Source organism: Neofelis nebulosa, chromosome 17 (genome assembly GCF_028018385.1).
Source record: "Neofelis nebulosa isolate mNeoNeb1 chromosome 17, mNeoNeb1.pri, whole genome shotgun sequence".
NCBI lineage: Eukaryota > Metazoa > Chordata > Mammalia > Carnivora > Felidae > Neofelis > Neofelis nebulosa.
Window position 1 is genome coordinate 46823442 of NC_080798.1, and position 18419 is coordinate 46841860.

Genomic DNA, 18419 nt, shown 5'->3' on the forward strand with positions numbered 1-18419 from the left:
ATCTGACCACTTTGTTAAAAATTTTTTTGCTTGGCCGTTTAAGAAGTACATTCATACCGTTTTACTCACTGGAGTCTTATGGCCCCTCAGTGTGAGGTGGTGGTGTTCACAGTTGAGGAGAGAGCCTGGTGTCAGAGACCCTCTCCTGCGTGACTCCTGATTTATGCCCGTGTTCTTTATACAGAATAACCTGACTTTTGGGTGTCCAGTAGGAGGGCACATAACCTCTGTCTTCAGGAACATTCCGGTCTCACAGGAGAATATGCCACCTATGTAATGCTGATAACCAGCACCTAAAGTGTCAGTGGGAAAAGATACGCTGAGAGGTGAAGTCTTTAATTTCAGAGAAGGAATTCCTAGAGACAGAAATCGGAAGGGAGATGGGGTGTTCAGAAAGGGGAGCAGAATTTGGCTGAGCTGGAATGGAAGTACGTACAGGATGGAATGGCATGAACTGACGACAGAACACACGCGCAAACACACACACACACGCCAGAGAGGGAGAGAGACTGCAGAGGGACTGAGAAGGAGACAAGGGTGGTACAAGGCACTGGTGGGTGAAAACCATTTTAGTAGGTGACTTTTCTTATGTACACAGAATGGTGAAAATAATGTTCATGGCGTGCCTGGGTGGCTCACTCAGTTAAGTGTCCTACTCTTGTTCTCCGCTCAGGTCACAATCTCAGCGTTAGTGAGTTCGAGCCCCACATCTGGCTCTGCGCTGACCGTGCAGAGCCTGCTTGGGATTCTCTGTCTTCCCCTTCCCTGCTCACGTGTGCGCTTTATCTCTCTCCCTCTCTCTCAAATAAATAAATAAACATTAAAAAAAAATAGTGTTCAGAGATAAATCATCCCTTCATTGCTTTGTGAGGAAACCAGAAACAAGAATATGGAGAGACAGATGGGAAATGAATGAATCCAAAGCTGAAAGAAAGACCGCTAAAGACTGTAAAAATAAAGGTTTTCTCAGAAACTGGGAATGACTGTTGGTTCCTTTTGGCTTCCTGTCATTGTGATGCAATCGGGAAAGGTCATTGAGAGATTGGTGTTTTAAGACTGAGCCCTTTAAAATGCCCACTAAAATAGTATCTGTAGTTTGTGTTAATACCTGCAGAACATGTTACTAGGTTTGAGATTTTAAAGACGTCACCTGCCAGTTGCTGTGGTGGTGAGCGATTGGCTTCGTCTTCGTACCGTGTCCCCAGGAAGAGAGCCCTGGCAGGTCTATATCCAGATGTCACTGTGCACCAGGAACACAGTAACTGCTAATGGGCAAAATGCATGCCCGCAGCATCCCGGCGCCCCAGAGCTGGAAATCGTAGCAATCTCCTTGCTCACCCTACCTCCAGCTCCGAAGCCTGCCATTTTGTTCAAAGAAATCTTCCCGCTTGCAAGCTTTTTAGATGCTGTTTTCTGGAACTTGAATTTTACTGCAGTTCTCTAGAAGGATTTGTAAATGATCATCTTTCTGGAATGAAATTGTGCCCCCTGGAAAATCTTCTACTGGGCCCTTCCCATCTCCTCACTGTTGGTTGGGCCTTCTGAAACAGAATGAACTTGGAGACTGTGAGGAGAGGATGATTTGGTCAATGTAGACTGGCTGGTGAAAAAACAAACAAAAGCCTCCCTTTTTACCATTTAAAATAAGGTTGGAGGAAAAAAAAAAAAACACAAAACCTCTCGCTGACTAGCCTCACAGCCACATTCCATTGGGAGCTTGAGAACAGAACCAGGAGGCTATGTCATTAGACCGTGTTGCTTAGAACCTCTGGGGGAGGGTCTGGTGGCCAGTGAGCAGCTGGGGGGCCTAGAGTTTGGTCATAAGCCAGGAAGGGAAAGCAGCCCATCTAAACCCAGGTGGAGAACGTTCCCTTCTTCACAGGTCTCAGAGTTTGGAAACATATGAAGGTAGATGTAACCAGTTGCTTAGGGAGTGGCAAGAATCGAGGGTCCAGGCCACAGCTGCTCAGTTGTGGAAGAAGACAAAAAGTTTGGGAAGAAAAGAAAGATAAGTGTGTGTGCATGGTTTTTTGTTTTTTGGGTTTTTGTTTTTTGTTTTTTTGTTTGTTTGTTTGTTTGTTTTATGTCCTTAGCCTGGCTTTTCCAACCTGGAGATGAACAGATGTCTCAGAAATACCCAGTCAGCCATCTCCTTTCGGGTGTCTGTGTATGGTCATGCCTCTCCATTGGATCTTGGAGACACTGTGTGTTTAGAACTAAAATTTGTACTAAATTGTTTTTGTCTGTAAAGGTGTGGTAGTGGACTTGTCAACTCGTTGTCGGAGTCCTGATGGCTTGAGTCACTCCCCACCGAGAGGCATCTGCTGGAGTTTGCTCTCTGTCCCTGTCTTCTGTGGTCTTCTTCTAGATGTTTCTCAACACATCTCACAGTCTCGCAGTATTTGTCCGTTGAATAGGAAACAAGCTTTCGTGAAAGAGAATAGCGATATTAAAGCTCTGTAAATACGTAGACCGAAATGGAAGAATACACTGATGGTGACGAGCTAAGTTGTTTTCTGGCTGGGGGACATTTTGGTGGATTCAGAGTGGGGAAGGAGAAGGGCTTCTACGATTCATATACTGAGAAATGAAGTCATTGAGTACAGCCATTTACAGTAATGATATCCTGCTGTAAAATCTTATCCAAGCGAACGGTAAATCTTAGAATAAACATGTTTATTCTCAGTCCCAGCCTCCTGTCTCGGTCATCAAGGAATGTAGAGCCCACGTGGAAGCCAAGTGAAGGCTGTGCCCAATACTAGTACCCACAGGTGGGGCTCACCTCCTGCCACAGGACCCCAGAGGCATGGAGACAAGAGTGCTAGCTCGGTGTGAGGGGGGAGGACGTCCAGGTAGGGGCGCCATTCAGCAGGTGGAGGGGGGTGTTTGGGAGGGTTTGCGCTTAGGAAGAGCCGCCGTGACCAGAAAGAGCAGGGTTGGTAGGTGAGGTGGAAAGGGCCAGGAGGCTGCTTTTATGTCAAGTGTGGAATGGAGTAGAGGGTTGAAAGCGGAGGAGGAGAGAGGGAGTCTGGTCTAGATTAGAAAGGTCGGCAAGCTGAAGACCAAGAGTAAGAGTGAAGCGTGGGAGGTTTGCTCAGACTTTCAGCCAACCATTTTCAAGAACCTGCTGTGGATCAGGAGCTGTGCTGAGGCAGAGAGGCGCAGCTTGGTCTCCGGGCCTGGGACTTGCTGTTCACAGGGCAGCAGTGAGGCAGGCAGGGGTTTGTAAGCCAGCAAGATGAGTCCGGCATGGAAGTTGCTCCCAATGGGCTTGGGGGCCCAGAGTGGGGGAGAGAGGTGCAATCTGGGCATTAGGGAAGGCTTCAGAGAGGGAGTGGCCGGTGAGCTGGGCCTTTTGCACAAAAGAGGGATCTCATCTTTCCAGCTCTTTATTTGTTTTCGTATATTCTGCTCATCCTGACACCCTTACAAAGACCCGGTTATTCTCATTTTACTTCAGTCACATAATGAGACTGTTGCCCTTTTGTAATTCAGTGGTGTGGCCCACTCTGTGATCTTAGCCCACTAATAAAATGGGCTTTTCACACAAGGGCCTCATTCCTTTGGTGTCATTTCTTCCAGAGGCTTTGCGTTCTGAAGCAGGTGGGTGGTGGGCTCTGATCCAAACCTCAGGGAAAATATGGGTTTCTAGCTACATCTTAGACACGGAACTGTTTCTGATTTAGAAAGGACCAGAAACACCGTGATTTTCTAGATCCTCCCTCCTCTAAGCTGCTTTATGTAATTCCCCCTCTAAGACGGTGACCCTTAAACGGGCTTGTGTGGGAATCATCTGGAGAGCTTGTTAAAACTCAGATTGCTGGGCCAGACCCCTGTAGGTCTGGATGGGGTCTGAAGGGGTTTCTAGGGAGTGCTGATGCTGTTGGTCCGGGATCCAAACTTTGAGAAGGTTCTGGGAAACCCAGACTCTGGGAGAAGGAACTGTCATACTCTGGGTGAGACCTTCCCTTAGCGTGGTCTTTCTCACAGACTTCCACAGGGAGGTGCTCTCCCAGCCAGGCAGCAGGAGCAGAGGCAACGCTGCGCATTGGCCTCGGGGAGGGAAGCTAGCCCTTCAGCCTCCCCATGAAGCCCTCCAGGGTATCCTTTTAAGAACCCAGGGTCCCTCAATGCGTGTGCGGCTTGCCGAGGGTGCTGGGCCACGTGAAATGGGATTCTAGACTCCTGACTTTCCACCTCTTCTCCTGTGAGGCAGTAACCATTCTCAAGACCAAGACTTGATCTCAGAAACAGATGTCAGCTATGAGGAGTAGCAGCTTTGTTCTCGTCCATCTTCAGTTCTTGGCCCCTCCAGTAGGGCTGTGAGACTTCAGCCACGTCTTCCTTCTCTCCTGCTGATTGGTGTGGGGCCCCTTCTGTGAGGGGCCCCCCTTGTGATCTGGAAACGGTGTTGAGGTGAGGGCACTCATACTGAGTGGCAGCCAGAGGAGGCTGGGAGAAACCCGGAGATCCTCCAGCCCAACGGTACTCCCATTCTTTGAGCTCATGCCCATTGGAATGATTAATTGATGTCCTCCACTCTGCTGGACAATTAAGGAAAGCAGTAGAAGGAGGGAAAAGTCTTCAGTTAGACCTAATTTGGCACCATATTGTTTTCTGTTAATCTATTTTGTTTTGTGTCCGTCTGTCCCAAGGGATGGATGTCTTGCTGCTTGCTGAAGCATGCATAACTAATGTCCTCATTAAGGGCTGATCTGTTTATCAGGGCCATGTGAGGAAGCCGGCCTGCCAAACCTAGGCGCAAGCTGGGGGCAGTTACCTCCCTCTGGGCCTTAGCCCCACCTCATTAAGCTGGTCCCGGCTATTGATTGGGAGCCTGTGTTTGGAAGAGTCTTACTTACTCCATGCATTATCTTGACAGATTGATCAGACCTGATTGAGAACCTCTTAAAGGAACGAACAGCTGTAATGGGAAAGTTGGACTCTGTCATCCGTTAGGATGATTCTGGGAGCAAGAAGAACAAGGCTGACATCTTGGAGCAATTGTATTTACAATTAACATGGCTGAAAAACGATTGCCTCTATTGATCCCCCCTTCCTGCAATTACGGCCCCATTGTTTACATTCCAGCACTTCAGTTATAAAAAGGAAATTCAATAATTATTGCATTATTTAAAGTTAAAGTGCCACAGAGTTTGCTGGCTACGCTTGCTGGTTGATTTAACGTTCAGTAAAATCCATGCTGAGCTCTCCATCTTGAGGCCGAACAATATCGGCTTTTAATGAGACCTACAGGGGGGGGGGAAGGAGAGCAAAACCCAGTGCACGGGGTGTTTGTCTGGGTTATTTATGGGGGGAACCCGAAAGCAGGGCAGAGAAAGTAGCCGTGTCATCGTTTGCAAAACCGTGTCCCCTCTTGCTGTGTGGCCGTCCCCTCTGCAGCCGGCCATCTCCTGGCCTCTTGGCTCAGACTCTACTCTCCTTCCCCGGAGAAGCTTCTTTATTCTGTCACTCGCTTGTCCCTGTCCCCCTCCCACAAGTGTCACCATCTTCTTCGACTTCCCACAAAATCCAGGGAATTTAAGGAGAAAAGGCCCAGTGCCTTAGCAGCTACAATGACCAGCATCAGAGACGTTTGTTCAGAGAGAATTTGTATCTCCTGCTTTTTCACCTTCCCATTTTCCCTTTCAAGGGAAGAATGAAATGAAAATGAAGCACCTCAGGGTGCCTGGATGGTTCAGTCGGTTAAGCGTCTGATTTTGGCTCAGGCCATGATCTCACAGTTTGTGAGTTTGAGCCCCACGTTGGGCTCTGTGCTGACAGCTGGGAGCCTGGAGCCTGCTTCAGATTCCGTGTCTCCCTCTCTCTGCCCCTCCCCCGCTCATGCTCGCTCGCGCTCTCTCTCTCCCTCAAATAAACATAAAAAAATTTTTTTTTAAATGAAGGACCTCTTCTAAGGGAGAAGTCAGCCTGTGTGTGCTCACTGCCTGCCCACCCCAGGCCCATCTCACCCTGGCTGCCCGTCGTCTTCTCTCATAATGGAGGTGATGAGGGTATTTGTCAGCAAATCATGGGAGCTTAAGAGAAGCCTCCAGGTTTGAGCACCAAATTCATGCTCTCAGCAGCAACAGCCAGAAAGTTCAGGAGCGTGGGAGGAATTTTAAAGACCATTTTATTTTTTCTGGTATTTGGTTGAAATTCTTTCGTGGGCTCCATTCCAGCAAGACATCTGGACAGGTGTGCTCAGCAGGATCCAGAGCTTACGAGGAAAAAGTGATGCCTCATGCCTTGCCATCAAGAGTCACGCTTTCAGCGACAGCCCCAGGAAATTTTAGACTGCAGGTGCAGAAGGGGGGAGAGAGATGAATAGGGCCGATTTCTACTTTTATGAAGTATCTGGAGCAGGCTGGTAGCAGGCGGCTGCTTCCGTGTGACTTGTTCATTAAAGAGGTGACTTCTTGTGCCGGCATCACATGATTTATCTAGTGCAGTTGGCTAGAATCGGAAATACTCTTTGGGGAAAGGCGGGTGCAGAGATTTTAGACTCTGGAAAATTTTCTCCTTACAGGGGAATCTCTCCAAGTATTTATTCTGATTCAGGTTTCTGTTCCATGGCAGTTGCCCCCAAGATCAGCGGTTCTCAAAATGTGGTCCCAGACCAGCAGCATCAGCGTCTCCCTGGAGATTGTTAGAAATGCAGATTCTTGGTCCCCATCCCAGACCAGGTGAATCAGAAACCCCTGGGGTGGGCCGACAGTCCAGGCATAACACACCCTCGGGTGTTCCTGGTGCACGCTCCAGTTAGAGAACTGCTCAGCTAGAACACCATCTGATCGTTAACAACCCAGCCCATGGTGTTGCACCTGCCAGTCAGAAGTGAGGAAGCAAAATCTGGGCTCAGGATAGAAAGATGATGACTGTGCCAAATACCTGGGGAGTCCTTCATATCCTTTGGAGGATTTCACATTTGTTTTCTCACGTGGTTTAGAAGATTGCCCCCGAGGAAGACAGGGCAAGTATAAACATCTTCATTTTACAGATGAAGTAATGCACCTGTTTTGACCACCGGGCACATGTTTTTTTCTGCCATATTGACTGCCATGGGATTGGAGACAGAAATAAGCAAATCCTTCAGAGCAAATCTAGGGAATCTGGGAGGTGCCTACCAGCCGTTTCAGCTGAGCCCTCCTTCCTTCACCTGGTCTACACCTGGGGATGTTGGCAGACGCGATAAAGAACATGGTTCTTGATTTTCAGTATATTGGCACCGCCATGGGCAAAGAGACCCAGTAAAACAGATCTGGTTTGGGGGCAAGGACGTGGGCTTGGGGTATGGATCCCAGCTGTGCCTGCGTCAGCAGCATGACTTTGGGCAAGTGACTGAAAATTAAGCACCTCTTACAAGGAAGAAGTCGGTCCTCTGTGTGTTCGTTATCCCTTCCATGTTACAGTTCCTATAGATTACGGTTTCTTTGCAGTCAACTGGGGATTCCTCTTTGGGGCTGAGAGGGTGGGAGGGGAGGTCCTAGGGAGTGGGGCTGGCAAGGTTGGTTGTAAGGAGGGAAATACCAAATAGGTAAATTCAGTAGACATTTATTTCGATCCCTAATCCCAAACTGTAACTAATTTGAGAAACCATGATAGTAACAGTAATAGCCTTATCACAGAGGCTTGCTCTGCGTCAGGCGCTGTGTTAAGCCCTTTGTGTTCATTATCCCATAGACTCCTCCCTACAGTGCTCTGCAGCGGTTCTCCTACTGTCGCCCCATTGTGTGCGGGAGACCCAACAGTGTATATAACTTGCCTGAAGTAGCACAGAGTTAGGCTTTTCCATCAGGCTACCTTAATCTACGGTGCACCTTAAACAACCATTATTGGCGACATTTTGGCGTGGAGTTGAAGGGAGACGTGCTGGAGTAAATGGCAGCCTTTACTTTTACTTGAGAGTTGATAACTGCAAGAGGTGGAAAGTAGTGTAGAGAAGAAATGCATCTTGATGGATGAGTGGGGAAAGGGACCATCACTGGTAGGTTAACCTAGTGAAGGGCTAATCTTCAGATATTTAAGCTTTTGGTCGGTTCTGGAGGGTGGTCAGTTTGATGTTAGCCTTGTGGGACCCACTTTGTGGTTTCACCCACCACATCCCTCTTGGAAGCTTCCGAGCTCGATGTGTAGATGCTTGTTTGACCGTCATGGAAACTCGCCCTCATTTGGCTTGTGACCTCATGCTCTGATGGGCCCCTTCCTTCGGGAAAACCCCTACATACCTGGTAAGCTTCCTCTCCTTTCTGGAGTTTCCCTAACAGAGAAATGATTTCTGTTATGTGAAGGTATCAGCATTCTGCAAGACACCATATTGTGGATTTCTTGTTGTTAGTTTCCTTCGAGGATATACTGTATGTCTCTCAAGGAAATGCTCATATTGAGACTTTTGAACCAGGAGATGTCATTCAGGTAAGGGAAGTGACACAGGCATGGGAAGTCTCGCCTTCAGCTTTGGAGCTCAAATACTGAGAATGAACACTCATGGCTTGTCCAGGGCACAAGGACTCTGGCCTAGAAACCAGAAAATAGGTCAGAGTAACGTAAACGGATTGATCTAAGGGAACATTTTTACTTCCTTTCACTTGCTCTTATAAATGATGGTTGAAGCTTGTATCTTATGGTGTCTGCAGGGCTCCTACAGTGAAATAGGACTAAATTAGCATGTGCCAAGGATGAGGGCATGAGTGGGTGAAAAGCCAACATTAAACAGAAAATACCTATATATTTAGGTTGACCTTCTGGAAGCCTTCCTGAGCATGTGACATGAGGTTTGAAACTGTAACACAACCACTGATTAAAAAATTAACTGCCTCCATTCCCAATTGCATTACACCTGCAATAATTTATCTTTTAGGCCTTCAAGGCGAATACCTGGGTATGGGGAATCTGCTGTTCCAGAATGAGCCCTGTGGTCAGTGCAGAGTAGCTGGACTGCTGTGGACTTGGCATCAAGCCCCAGGTTCCAGTCCTGTTTCTTTCATACTTTGTGAGACCTTGAGGGGAGTCACATGACCTCCCTGAGTTTTGGGTTTGTCCACGTCCAGGAGCCAAATGCTACCCACCCCGTGGGGCAGGCCCTCATGAGATGAAAAGTGTCTGTGGGTGTTTGCTCAGCAGTAGATGCTGTGAATGGGTACAACACCCACTTATATGTGAGGAATTAGTAAACTGATTCTCATCTTCCCATTCCTTCTCCCTGGAAGTGCTCATGACTTTATATCCCCTGCCCAGAGGGGAAAACTGGAGCCCTGGCCAGGCACACTGTGGTTAGTAGTTCCAGAAGCCCTTCCATCCGCCCTGCCTAGATGACATTCCGTGTTCCTCAGCAGGTGTCTTGGGGTTTGTTCTGTGTACCCGCCGTGGGGATTCTCCTCTGCTCAGCAAGAGGTGTGTGGTCTCCCCTAGGGGAGCCCGTTTGCTCAGAGGGATGCCTGGGAGCTGCTTTTCCTCATCCATCAGAGTTTCAGTTGCTCAAGGAGTAGAGGTGCACTGTGTGCGTGGAAGAGGGGTGGGCGAGCGTGTGTTTCTAGTAACAGGTGTTGCTCCCCTGAGGAAGCTTCATTAGGAGTCCTGTGTGTTTTCATTTGTGAATGTGTATGCGTGTGTGAATGTACTTTCTCCATTTCTACTTTAAAGGGGAGGCTTTGACAAAACCTGATCAATATTTTGCATTCCATGCATGAAGAACCAGATGTTAGAAGTTTCTATCACTGGGGAGGAGGAAGGAGCGGGGCCCCTCCAGATTTACAGAAATCAATGTTCTCTGACAGAAGTTGGTTAGTTTTCCTGGGAAACAAGTTACAGGAACACACTTTTTTGATTTTCACGATGAATTATTTTCTAACAAGAGTCCTCTTTTCGTCTCTTTGACTTGCAGTTGTTGGCCAGGGTGAACGAGCACCACATATTAATGGGGTAGAATCCCACAAAGTAACACGGGCTGGCCTCCTTTCTCTCCCATCTTTTTTAATTATTAATTTTCCTTTTGCGCTTGGATTTATGTGCCAGGTTCATTATCGAGGTGCTTCTGATTGCAGCGATGGCTTTTTCTTTCCGAGCCCTGCCCCCACCCCCACCCCAAGCTGGACCCACAGGGGAAGATGTGGGGCATTCGATGTTTCCATGTCCAGGGCACAGGAGTGTCGCCTTCCAGCTAAACCGAGATGGGACAGGCATTTTATTTTATTTTTTATTTTATTTTACTCATTTTGGGGGGGATGAGCATCTTAAAAGAGCTCCACCAAGATCAGAAAGTGGTTTAGGAAAAGGTCCCTGAGCAGTACGAGTGAGCCCACACTCCCCCGTTGTCAGTTTAAAGCACTGACCACCAGTGCAAGTCACATTCCTGATGGCTGTCAGTGAGGACAGTCATGCCTGCTGCATAGCGGTAATTTCAAGAAGTTGGAGATCATTGGGCTCTTCTACTTCCGTTTATGAGTCAAACTGGATACTTGTTAGAGGTCATTGTAGTTCTTTGAGCTTTCAGAAATAAATCATATTGAAAGTTTCTTAGGAAATGACTGTACATTTACAGTTCATATAACTCAGTGTTGTGTGCGCACTTTTTAAACCAGCCAGTGACATTGAGGGAAATCAAGGAAACCCTTAGGCAGGTCCAAGGCTATAGGTCACTGGTCCGAGTGAGTTGGGGTAGACCTCAGTTACCACTATTCTTTAGCTAGTTGATCTTGGTTTCTTGGTTTATTAGTTGGTCACGCTTCTTCATCATTATTAGTTTGTGGATAGATGGCAGTTTTTCTTGAGTAAGCCAGTGATTTTCACTGTTGGAGCTGGCGTGTTTTCACGATGATATTCAAGCCAAAGGGATGTTTTTCTCATGTCCCTCTTGGCGTGTTCTCCAAGTCACCACTGTCACTGTCTTAATCAATTGCAGGTTAAGGCCTGGGGTAGGGCATGTTCTGTGTGTGTGTGCATGTGCGTGCGTGTGTGTGCGTGTGCATAGTGTCTAATGTGTTGTAGACGTTTAGAAGTGAATCAGATTCAAACCTTGTCCAGTGGGCAGAGCAGCCGGTTTTCTCTGGGTCCATGTGTAGCGTGCACGCCTGAGAGCCTACTAGCCACAGCTGAAGTTGTTGTTTTGTTTTCTTTTTTAAATTGTACAACTGACCTGGGGTGGCTAGGTGACTCGGTCGGTTGAGCGTTCGACTCTTGGTTTCAGCTCAGGTCATGATCTCACAGCTTGTGGGTTTGAGCCCCGCAACTGGCTCTGTGCTGTCAGGGTGGATTCTCTCTCTCTCCCTCTCTCTCTGCCCCTCCTCTGCCTTCTGTCTCAAAATAAAAAATAAACTTAAAAATTTTAAATAAACTCTACACCTGACCTCATAGAGGTAAGAAGTTAAGATCAAATGCAGAGTAAAGTGGAAAAAGTAAAGCAAAACCTACATTCCCCTCCCCAAGGATGGGAGGACATCTGATAGAGTTGAGGGAGAGGGTTGGAGCGTTGAGGATTTGTGGGGGAGAAAAATTCCCTCCCTGTCAAGAAGAGCAAGAATTCTGAACAGGGGCAGATCCTTTATTGAGTGTTCCCCTGAGATTTGTGCCTTGGTGGATTCTTCATATATTACAGTGAATTTAATTAAATACATTGGGATCCCAGTTGAGGGTATTCTAATTAGCTGGGCCAGGAACAAATTATTCTCTCTCCTCCAAATGAAAACATCTAGTCTTTTCTGCAGGGGAAGCATGTCCGTGGGTGACGGCTTGCTCTCCTGGAGTCCTCATTGGTCTCTCCAGCCCCACCCCCTCCCACTGCTTCATATTAGGCAGGTTCCAAGGGTAGAATCCTGGGGACACAACCAGTGCCACTTGGGATGGAGAGGGCATCTGGCCAACAGGTCAGGGCATTGACCCGCTCAAGACCTGGGAAATGACCCCATGGTGTGGAGAAGGTCTTACAGGGCGGGAGGCCCTGTTGCTAGCTTTGGATCCCTGTTTGCTCCAGGTTGGACAGCTGGAGAAGTACTGAGTGAGAACTTATAAAATCTGGTAAGAACAGGATCTTTGACCTGCAGGTAGACTCAGGTTGTGATCAGAAGTTTGGGTTGTGGGACGCCTGGGTAGCTCAATCAGTTAAGCATCCGACTTTGGCTCAGGTCATGATCTTGAGGTTCATGAGTTTGAGCCTCGCAAAGGGCTCTCTGCTGTCAGTGCAGAGCTTGCTTCAGGCCCTCTGTCCCCCTCTCTCGGCCCCTCCTTCCCATCAAAAATAAATAAAAATTAAAAATAGTTTTTAAAAAGTTTGGGTTGGGATGTAACCTTTATAAGCAGGTGTTTCCTGGCAACCAATAAATAGTTTATTCTGCAGTTTTTTCAGTGTGTTGGAGAATGAACCCAGACTACAAATGCCGGCTTGGAATTTTGAATTAAGTTTTTGTACAAGCCTCTAAGAGAAGACCCTAAATATTCTCTAGACCAGGATCAAGGGGAGAGGCCATAGACCTGTTTACCTTGTTTCCTCTTATTCTTTTCTCTACCATTTGTAGCGTGTGTCCATTTCCTTTCCAAAATGGCTCCCAAATGGTAGATGGAAGAACTCCTGGTGGCACAAGAGGTTGCCATTTACCCCCAGGAGATTGAGTATAGAGTGTTTTTGGAACATTTTTATCATATTGGTTATTTTTAAAGCAGGAATTCCCAGTGTGATGTTTATGTCAATTCAGGATTTATATAGTTCTATCACCCAAGGGCCTATGGATTTAAGGACAAAAGACATTTGACATCTCAACTCCCATCCAACTCTTTTTGGCCACGTTGTCCTCTCTTCTGGCTCAGAGGTTGGAAACACCAGCCATTTGGAAAAGAGCCTTTATATCCATATTACAATTTTATGTTAAGGATTCAGTGCCTTATTGCAAGGAAATCCTGTCTCACGGGAGGGTAATGGGAATTTTGGGGTAAGGCTTTAATGATTCTTGTTCTGAGTTCATACTATATGATCTTACCAAAATCCCTCGATAAAATTCATTGCTTTGGATTCCATGGTTATTTTCCCTGTTATCTTTTATTTCATCAGTTGTTGAAGCTTTAATAAATATAATTCTTTTGGCCTTAGTGACCCAAGACAGCAGTACACGTTTCCCCATGCTGGCTCTCATACAAGTTTCCTGCTCCTTAATCCCAAGCCAGACCCCTTGCTCCCAGAAATATCTTAGTCCAATTTTTGACTTTTGGGGGGTGGGAGGACTCTATGGGGAAGCTGGGGACAATGAACGTGGGCAAGCTAATCCTTTTCCCTTTATATCTAGCCCATCAGGCCCTCCTTCTCCCCAGGGTTGTAGCCTCCAAAAAAGATAGCTTTGGTGAATTCCACCCTCCTGAAATCCTCTTCAAGGACCCTGTCTCAGAGGCACATTGAAGATAAACCATTAAAGAGGAAATCAGCTCAAATTTATTTCCAGAAAGTAGCTTTTTATTATAAGTTGTTGTCATTGCCTTAACAGTTAACATTGAGTTCGCCAGTTCTGCCGACTCCTTCTGGTTGTGAAATTGCTGTAGGATGGCTGTTACTAGTGGGGATATTGTTTTGTTCCAAAGCTCTGCACCTGAGTGTGTCAAATCGTCCATTTTGGGGGAAAGAAGGGATTGTTCTTTTGGTACCTATGAAGCCCTTCCCATTTTTGCCTATACCTTGGCCTCAGAGCAACAGTTAGGTATGGGGTGGTTTAGCCAATTTACATGATTGAAGGCCTGGGCCTCCCTTTCATCCCCCACAAAGATTTTTCTGCAACAGTCCATTGGCACGTTCATCCTTCCCTCTTCCAATAAAGCTCAAACATGCTTCTGGGATTTTCATAGTTTTCTATAGAACAAAGAATGTGTACATGTGAGCACCTGAGCCTGGAGTGTGTCATTCAGTGGGAAGTGCTGGTAGGGCCGCTCGGGTATTTTTAATGGAGCGCAGGGCATTCTAACTGCTCTGCCTTCTCAGTGTCTCAAGCTATAATCTAGAGAAGAAGGCTGTTGAAGCAGGATGAGCAAGAGTTAGCATGGCATTGGCGTGTGCACATGCAGGTCAGAAAGGAGAGGAACAGCACAAAGTGGGTTCCGAGGCATTTTTTGTGTCTTCCCTGTGTCTTCTTGAGCCAGGCTCTGGGGTCTGGAGATGGGGGTGGGGAGAAGGAGGAAAGGGCAGGTAATAACACAAGCACATAAAACACATTATCTGAGTTTGCTCCTCCTCAGGGATGCTGGAGGAACATGAGACCCTGGTCCTAGTTCCCTCTCTCCCACTAAGTAGCTGGGTGACCTTGGGTCATTCACTTAAGTTTATTGGAGTTGTTTGCCCTGCTTTATAAAGGGCAGCCAGTAGAAAAATTCCCTCTTCTCCTAAAATGAGATCATTTGAAATGAAGGAGATTATCCTCTCTATACCAGGAGCTTGTTACTTCCTCAGCTGTTAGTGAGAAGGGCCCATACCTTTCACCGTTTTCTCAAAGAGGCACACAGAGTTTGTGAGTTTTGTCCTTGGATAATCTTCACATCTTTTACAGTACACAGAAGTCTGGGGTCTGCTAACTGTTCCCATGACCTCTCCTGTTCTTGCACCTCTCACTTTAATCCTGTGTGTGTCTGCTTTCTGCCACGTTTTGGGCTTCCTTGTTCTAGAATCAGAACACACAAATACAATCAAGAGTGTAATTTTGACCATCTGATGCACTAAGCCAAGTGACCTTCAGATGTTGACAGGCAACCAGTCTGGAGAAATTTATTTTTCTGTGTTTTTTTTTTTTGTTTGTTTTTAATCCGAAGGAAAACCTAATTTTAGGTTCTCCTAATAGACTGTGGTTCTAAATATAAAAACTTGACCTGTCATTCTTGCGGAAAAGCCAGACAACAGCTTTGGCTCTGCGTTACTGACCTAGGATTCTATGCAGGGAGTGTGACCATATAGGCTATCACCTAAAGCAGAGGTTGGCTAACTTTTTCTGTAAAGAGCCAGGTAGTAATATTTGAGGCTTTGAGGCCCATGCTGTCTCTGTTGCAACTACTCAACTCTGGTGCTTGGAAAGGAGCCATCGTTAATATGCAGATCCGTGGATGTGGCTGTGTTCTGTTAAAACTTTATTTACAAAATTAGGCAGCAGGTTGGAGTGGGCCCACAGGCCATTGTTTGCAAACCCTGATCTAAATAAAGTGGGGCATTCTGGAGCATCTGAGGAAGAACCTTGGATTATTGTGCCCGGAAGACCCAGGTCACCTGGGGAGGGTCGGCACTGTCAGCATCAGCAGCCGCGTGGAAAGCCGCCGGGGAAGGGACGTTCGGGGGAGTTGGGGAGGGGAGTCTGCTGGCTGCTGGCCCTCGAAGCACTGTTGGAGAAGAAGGTACGTTGGGGAAGACAGAACAGCCCCTCCCAGGAATCTCCGCCCCGGGCTGCGGCCAGGAACGGGTGGGCTCGTGGCGGTGGTGGCTTCCAGTGGCTTACCCACGACGTGTCCCTCTCCTCTGCCCCTCGCAGCACCTGCAGCAGCACGAGAGCGGAGTGGAGGGCGAAAGTTGCTATTACCACTGCGTCCTGTGCAACTACTCCACCAAGGCCAAGCTGAACCTCATCCAGCACGTGCGCTCCATGAAGCACCAGCGCAGCGAGAGCCTGCGCAAGCTGCAGCGGCTGCAGAAGGGCCTTCCCGAGGAGGACGAGGACCTGGGGCAGATCTTCACCATCCGCAGGTGCCCCTCCACCGATCCGGGTGAGTGGTCTCACGGGCCCGTTGGTGAGTGGTTTCTGGTGGGGGCCTGGTGTGGACCTCCCGAGGGCTTTGGTTTGCTGCTGCTCGTCCTCGTGTCCCATCACTGACCGCACAGGTGGCCATCGTATTCTGGTAGGAACATTGTGTGCCTTCTTGCCTTTCTTTCTTTTTCTTTTTTTTAACTGAAGGAACTTCGCCTCACTTTCTTCAGGTGTCACAGGCCACTGCCCAATGAGCAGGACAACTGGAGATGTTGTGTCTCCCATCCCCAGATTCCTCCGGTGCTTACTCTGGATTCACTTTATTGGTCCAGATGGACATAAAGCAAGTGCTAAATTATGGCCTGCTCGCTGGTAGGGATAAGAGTTTGTGGCCTCAAGTCCAGTGTGTGAGAATGAACTTCAGAGAGGATCAGAACAGCCCGTGCTTGTTCTAAACATTTTCCCGTTGGGTTTGAGGGTGCCTCTGCGAGTCATGGCCTGGTGCTGCCTGCTTCTCCACAGGGTCGGGGCCTCCAGCAGAACCTCGCCAGCTCCTGGCTCCCACCACAGTCCCCTTTTTCCGTCACTCCCTTCCACTTCTTTGTGGTTCTCTTTCCCACCAGGACCTCACTGGTAGAATCCTCCTTCTGTGTTTTCAGCCCTTCCACTCCCTTTCTCTCACTGTGGAATCACAGGGCATCAGCGCCTCTTTAAAAACAGCAGAACAAGAGCTCTCCCACAATCCTGTGTCCTGCTTCTCTCTCTGCAATAGAATCTTCAAGGTTCTTGAAAGAATAGCCTGTATCTGTCATCTCCAGTCGGTGCCTCAGCTTACCATAGCCTGTCTCGCTGCATCAGCAAACCACCCTTGAGAGGTCACCATTGACCTTGGTTTTACCCAACCCTGTAGCTACCTGCTGGGCCTTCTTCTATTCTTTCTGTGGTCTCTGAAAGTATTGCATGGCCCCACGCCGAAGCTCCCTTCCTTGAGCTTCCAGGTTGTGTTTCTGTCCTGTCCTGGTGTTTCTCTTGGCCATCCTTCCCAGCCTGGCCCCTGGTTCGTGGTCCTCGGCCTGCCCCACCTTCTGGCATCATCTGGGAGTTAGGCCCCATTCCTTGGCTCCCAGTCCTTTAAAGCTTGATTTCTGTGGAGTTTTTAATCTTAATTTTATCTAATTTCACATTTTTATAGTTCTTAAAGGCAATAAGTTATGTAAACCTTAAGAAAAATGGCATGACCCTCCCTGTCCCCCATCCCCTTGCCCAGAGCCATGGCTTTCAACTTTTAGTTGTTTGTTTTGTTACATATTTCCATCTTTCTTAATGTGCTTTGATTTCTTTTTTTTTTTTTTTTTATGTTTTAGACATTATCTATTGGCTTTCTTCTCTAAACGGTGAGACTTTCACGAGCATTCCATTCTACAAACCACACACTCCTACTGACACACACCCATCCACAAACTCACACGTGGACACCTCAGACTCCATACACTCCCCTGCACACCACCCCTGGACCCCCTACATCACACTCCCCAGCCCCCGCTGTATACCCAGTCTTCTCTCCCCTCATCTTCCATGATGATTAAATAATAATTTGGGGTTATATTAATATTCAGTGTTTTCATTATTCTAACTCTATAAATATTAATCACAGCTGAGCCATGTAGAGTTTTATAATTTCATTTACCTTCTTGTACAACTTTTTATTTTCCCTGGTTTGCTAGGTATCTATGATTAATTCATGGCTAGCCTTCTGCCAGAGTAGACATTTCCTGGTCTCTGAAGGCCCTGCCAGATCAGTTGTTCCGTCAGCTTCGTTTCTTCATGGAGATGTCCCTCCTGAGCCCCTCCAGACCTCTCTGCTCCCTGCCCCTGTCCCTACCCCCTCGCTGCTTTTTTGGTCTCTTTACGTAAATGGAGTGAGCTGCTATATGAAAGGGGGAGCATGCGCCCTCCCTGCTGGAGTAGCTGAGGTTTCATTCTCAAAATGGAGAGGCCAGTTTCTTTCTTCAGGAACCAGGGTCATTTCTTGGGTGCCAGCATAACTTGTCACCTCTGCGTCACTGCAAGACTGTTCTTTCCCCTGTGTTTTTCAGATGTCTCTTCTGGTTCAAGTTCAAATACCGTGATCTCAGGGGCTTCCTTTTGGTGCCTGACCCTGTCCCTCCACCTTTATGCGCTTAGGAATGAGGGGCGAGGCCGATACCCCAGACTCATCTGTGCCCGAACACAGCCTGTTGAGCAATCTGCCCGTGGGGGTCCCCGTTTTCCGCCTTTTGGCCTCTGTTTGATCCTGCCACTTGGCATTATTTTGCTGTGGAGCCATTTTACAGGATTCTCCTGTCCCATCCATAAATGCAGACCTATTTATTTCAGGGTTGTTTTTTTTTCTCCCCCAGCTCTGCATACGTCATTGTTTTAATCTTCTGTTAAAAGCTGGTCCCTTTCGCCCTTCAATTCTTTCTTTCACTCTCCTCAGAATTCCCTTTTTATTAATGAGGTGCCCCAAACTAAATAGTGTACAGCTGCCATTTCACCCGGGGTCTATGGACTGGAACAAACAGTTCCCTGTTTTATAATGTAATACTTCTATTTATGCAGTCCGCTCTGGAATTGCTTTCTTACACCATTGCCTTCTGGGTTTCTCTCATTTAATGCGTATTAAGAGTTATTTTTCCCCCTGAAGTGTATGAGCAACTTTAGTCTAGATGATAGACTTCCTTT

The 18419-nt window shown here is 47.4% G+C and overlaps 1 protein-coding gene across 6 annotated transcripts in view; it reads left to right on the forward strand.

Moving 5' to 3' along the window:
• The window catches only part of ZFHX3 (zinc finger homeobox 3), a 250490-nt gene that overhangs the window by 135340 nt on the left and 96731 nt on the right, over positions 1-18419 (forward strand). For all 6 annotated transcript variants that reach the window (XR_009255864.1, XM_058707421.1, XM_058707417.1 and 3 more), the window contains one exon: positions 15483-15714. Coding sequence is in view for 5 of the 6 variants with exons in the window: in XM_058707421.1 (XP_058563404.1) it covers positions 15483-15714 (232 nt within the window). In the remaining variant the exon portion in view is untranslated. The remainder of the gene's footprint in view (positions 1-15482; positions 15715-18419) is intronic.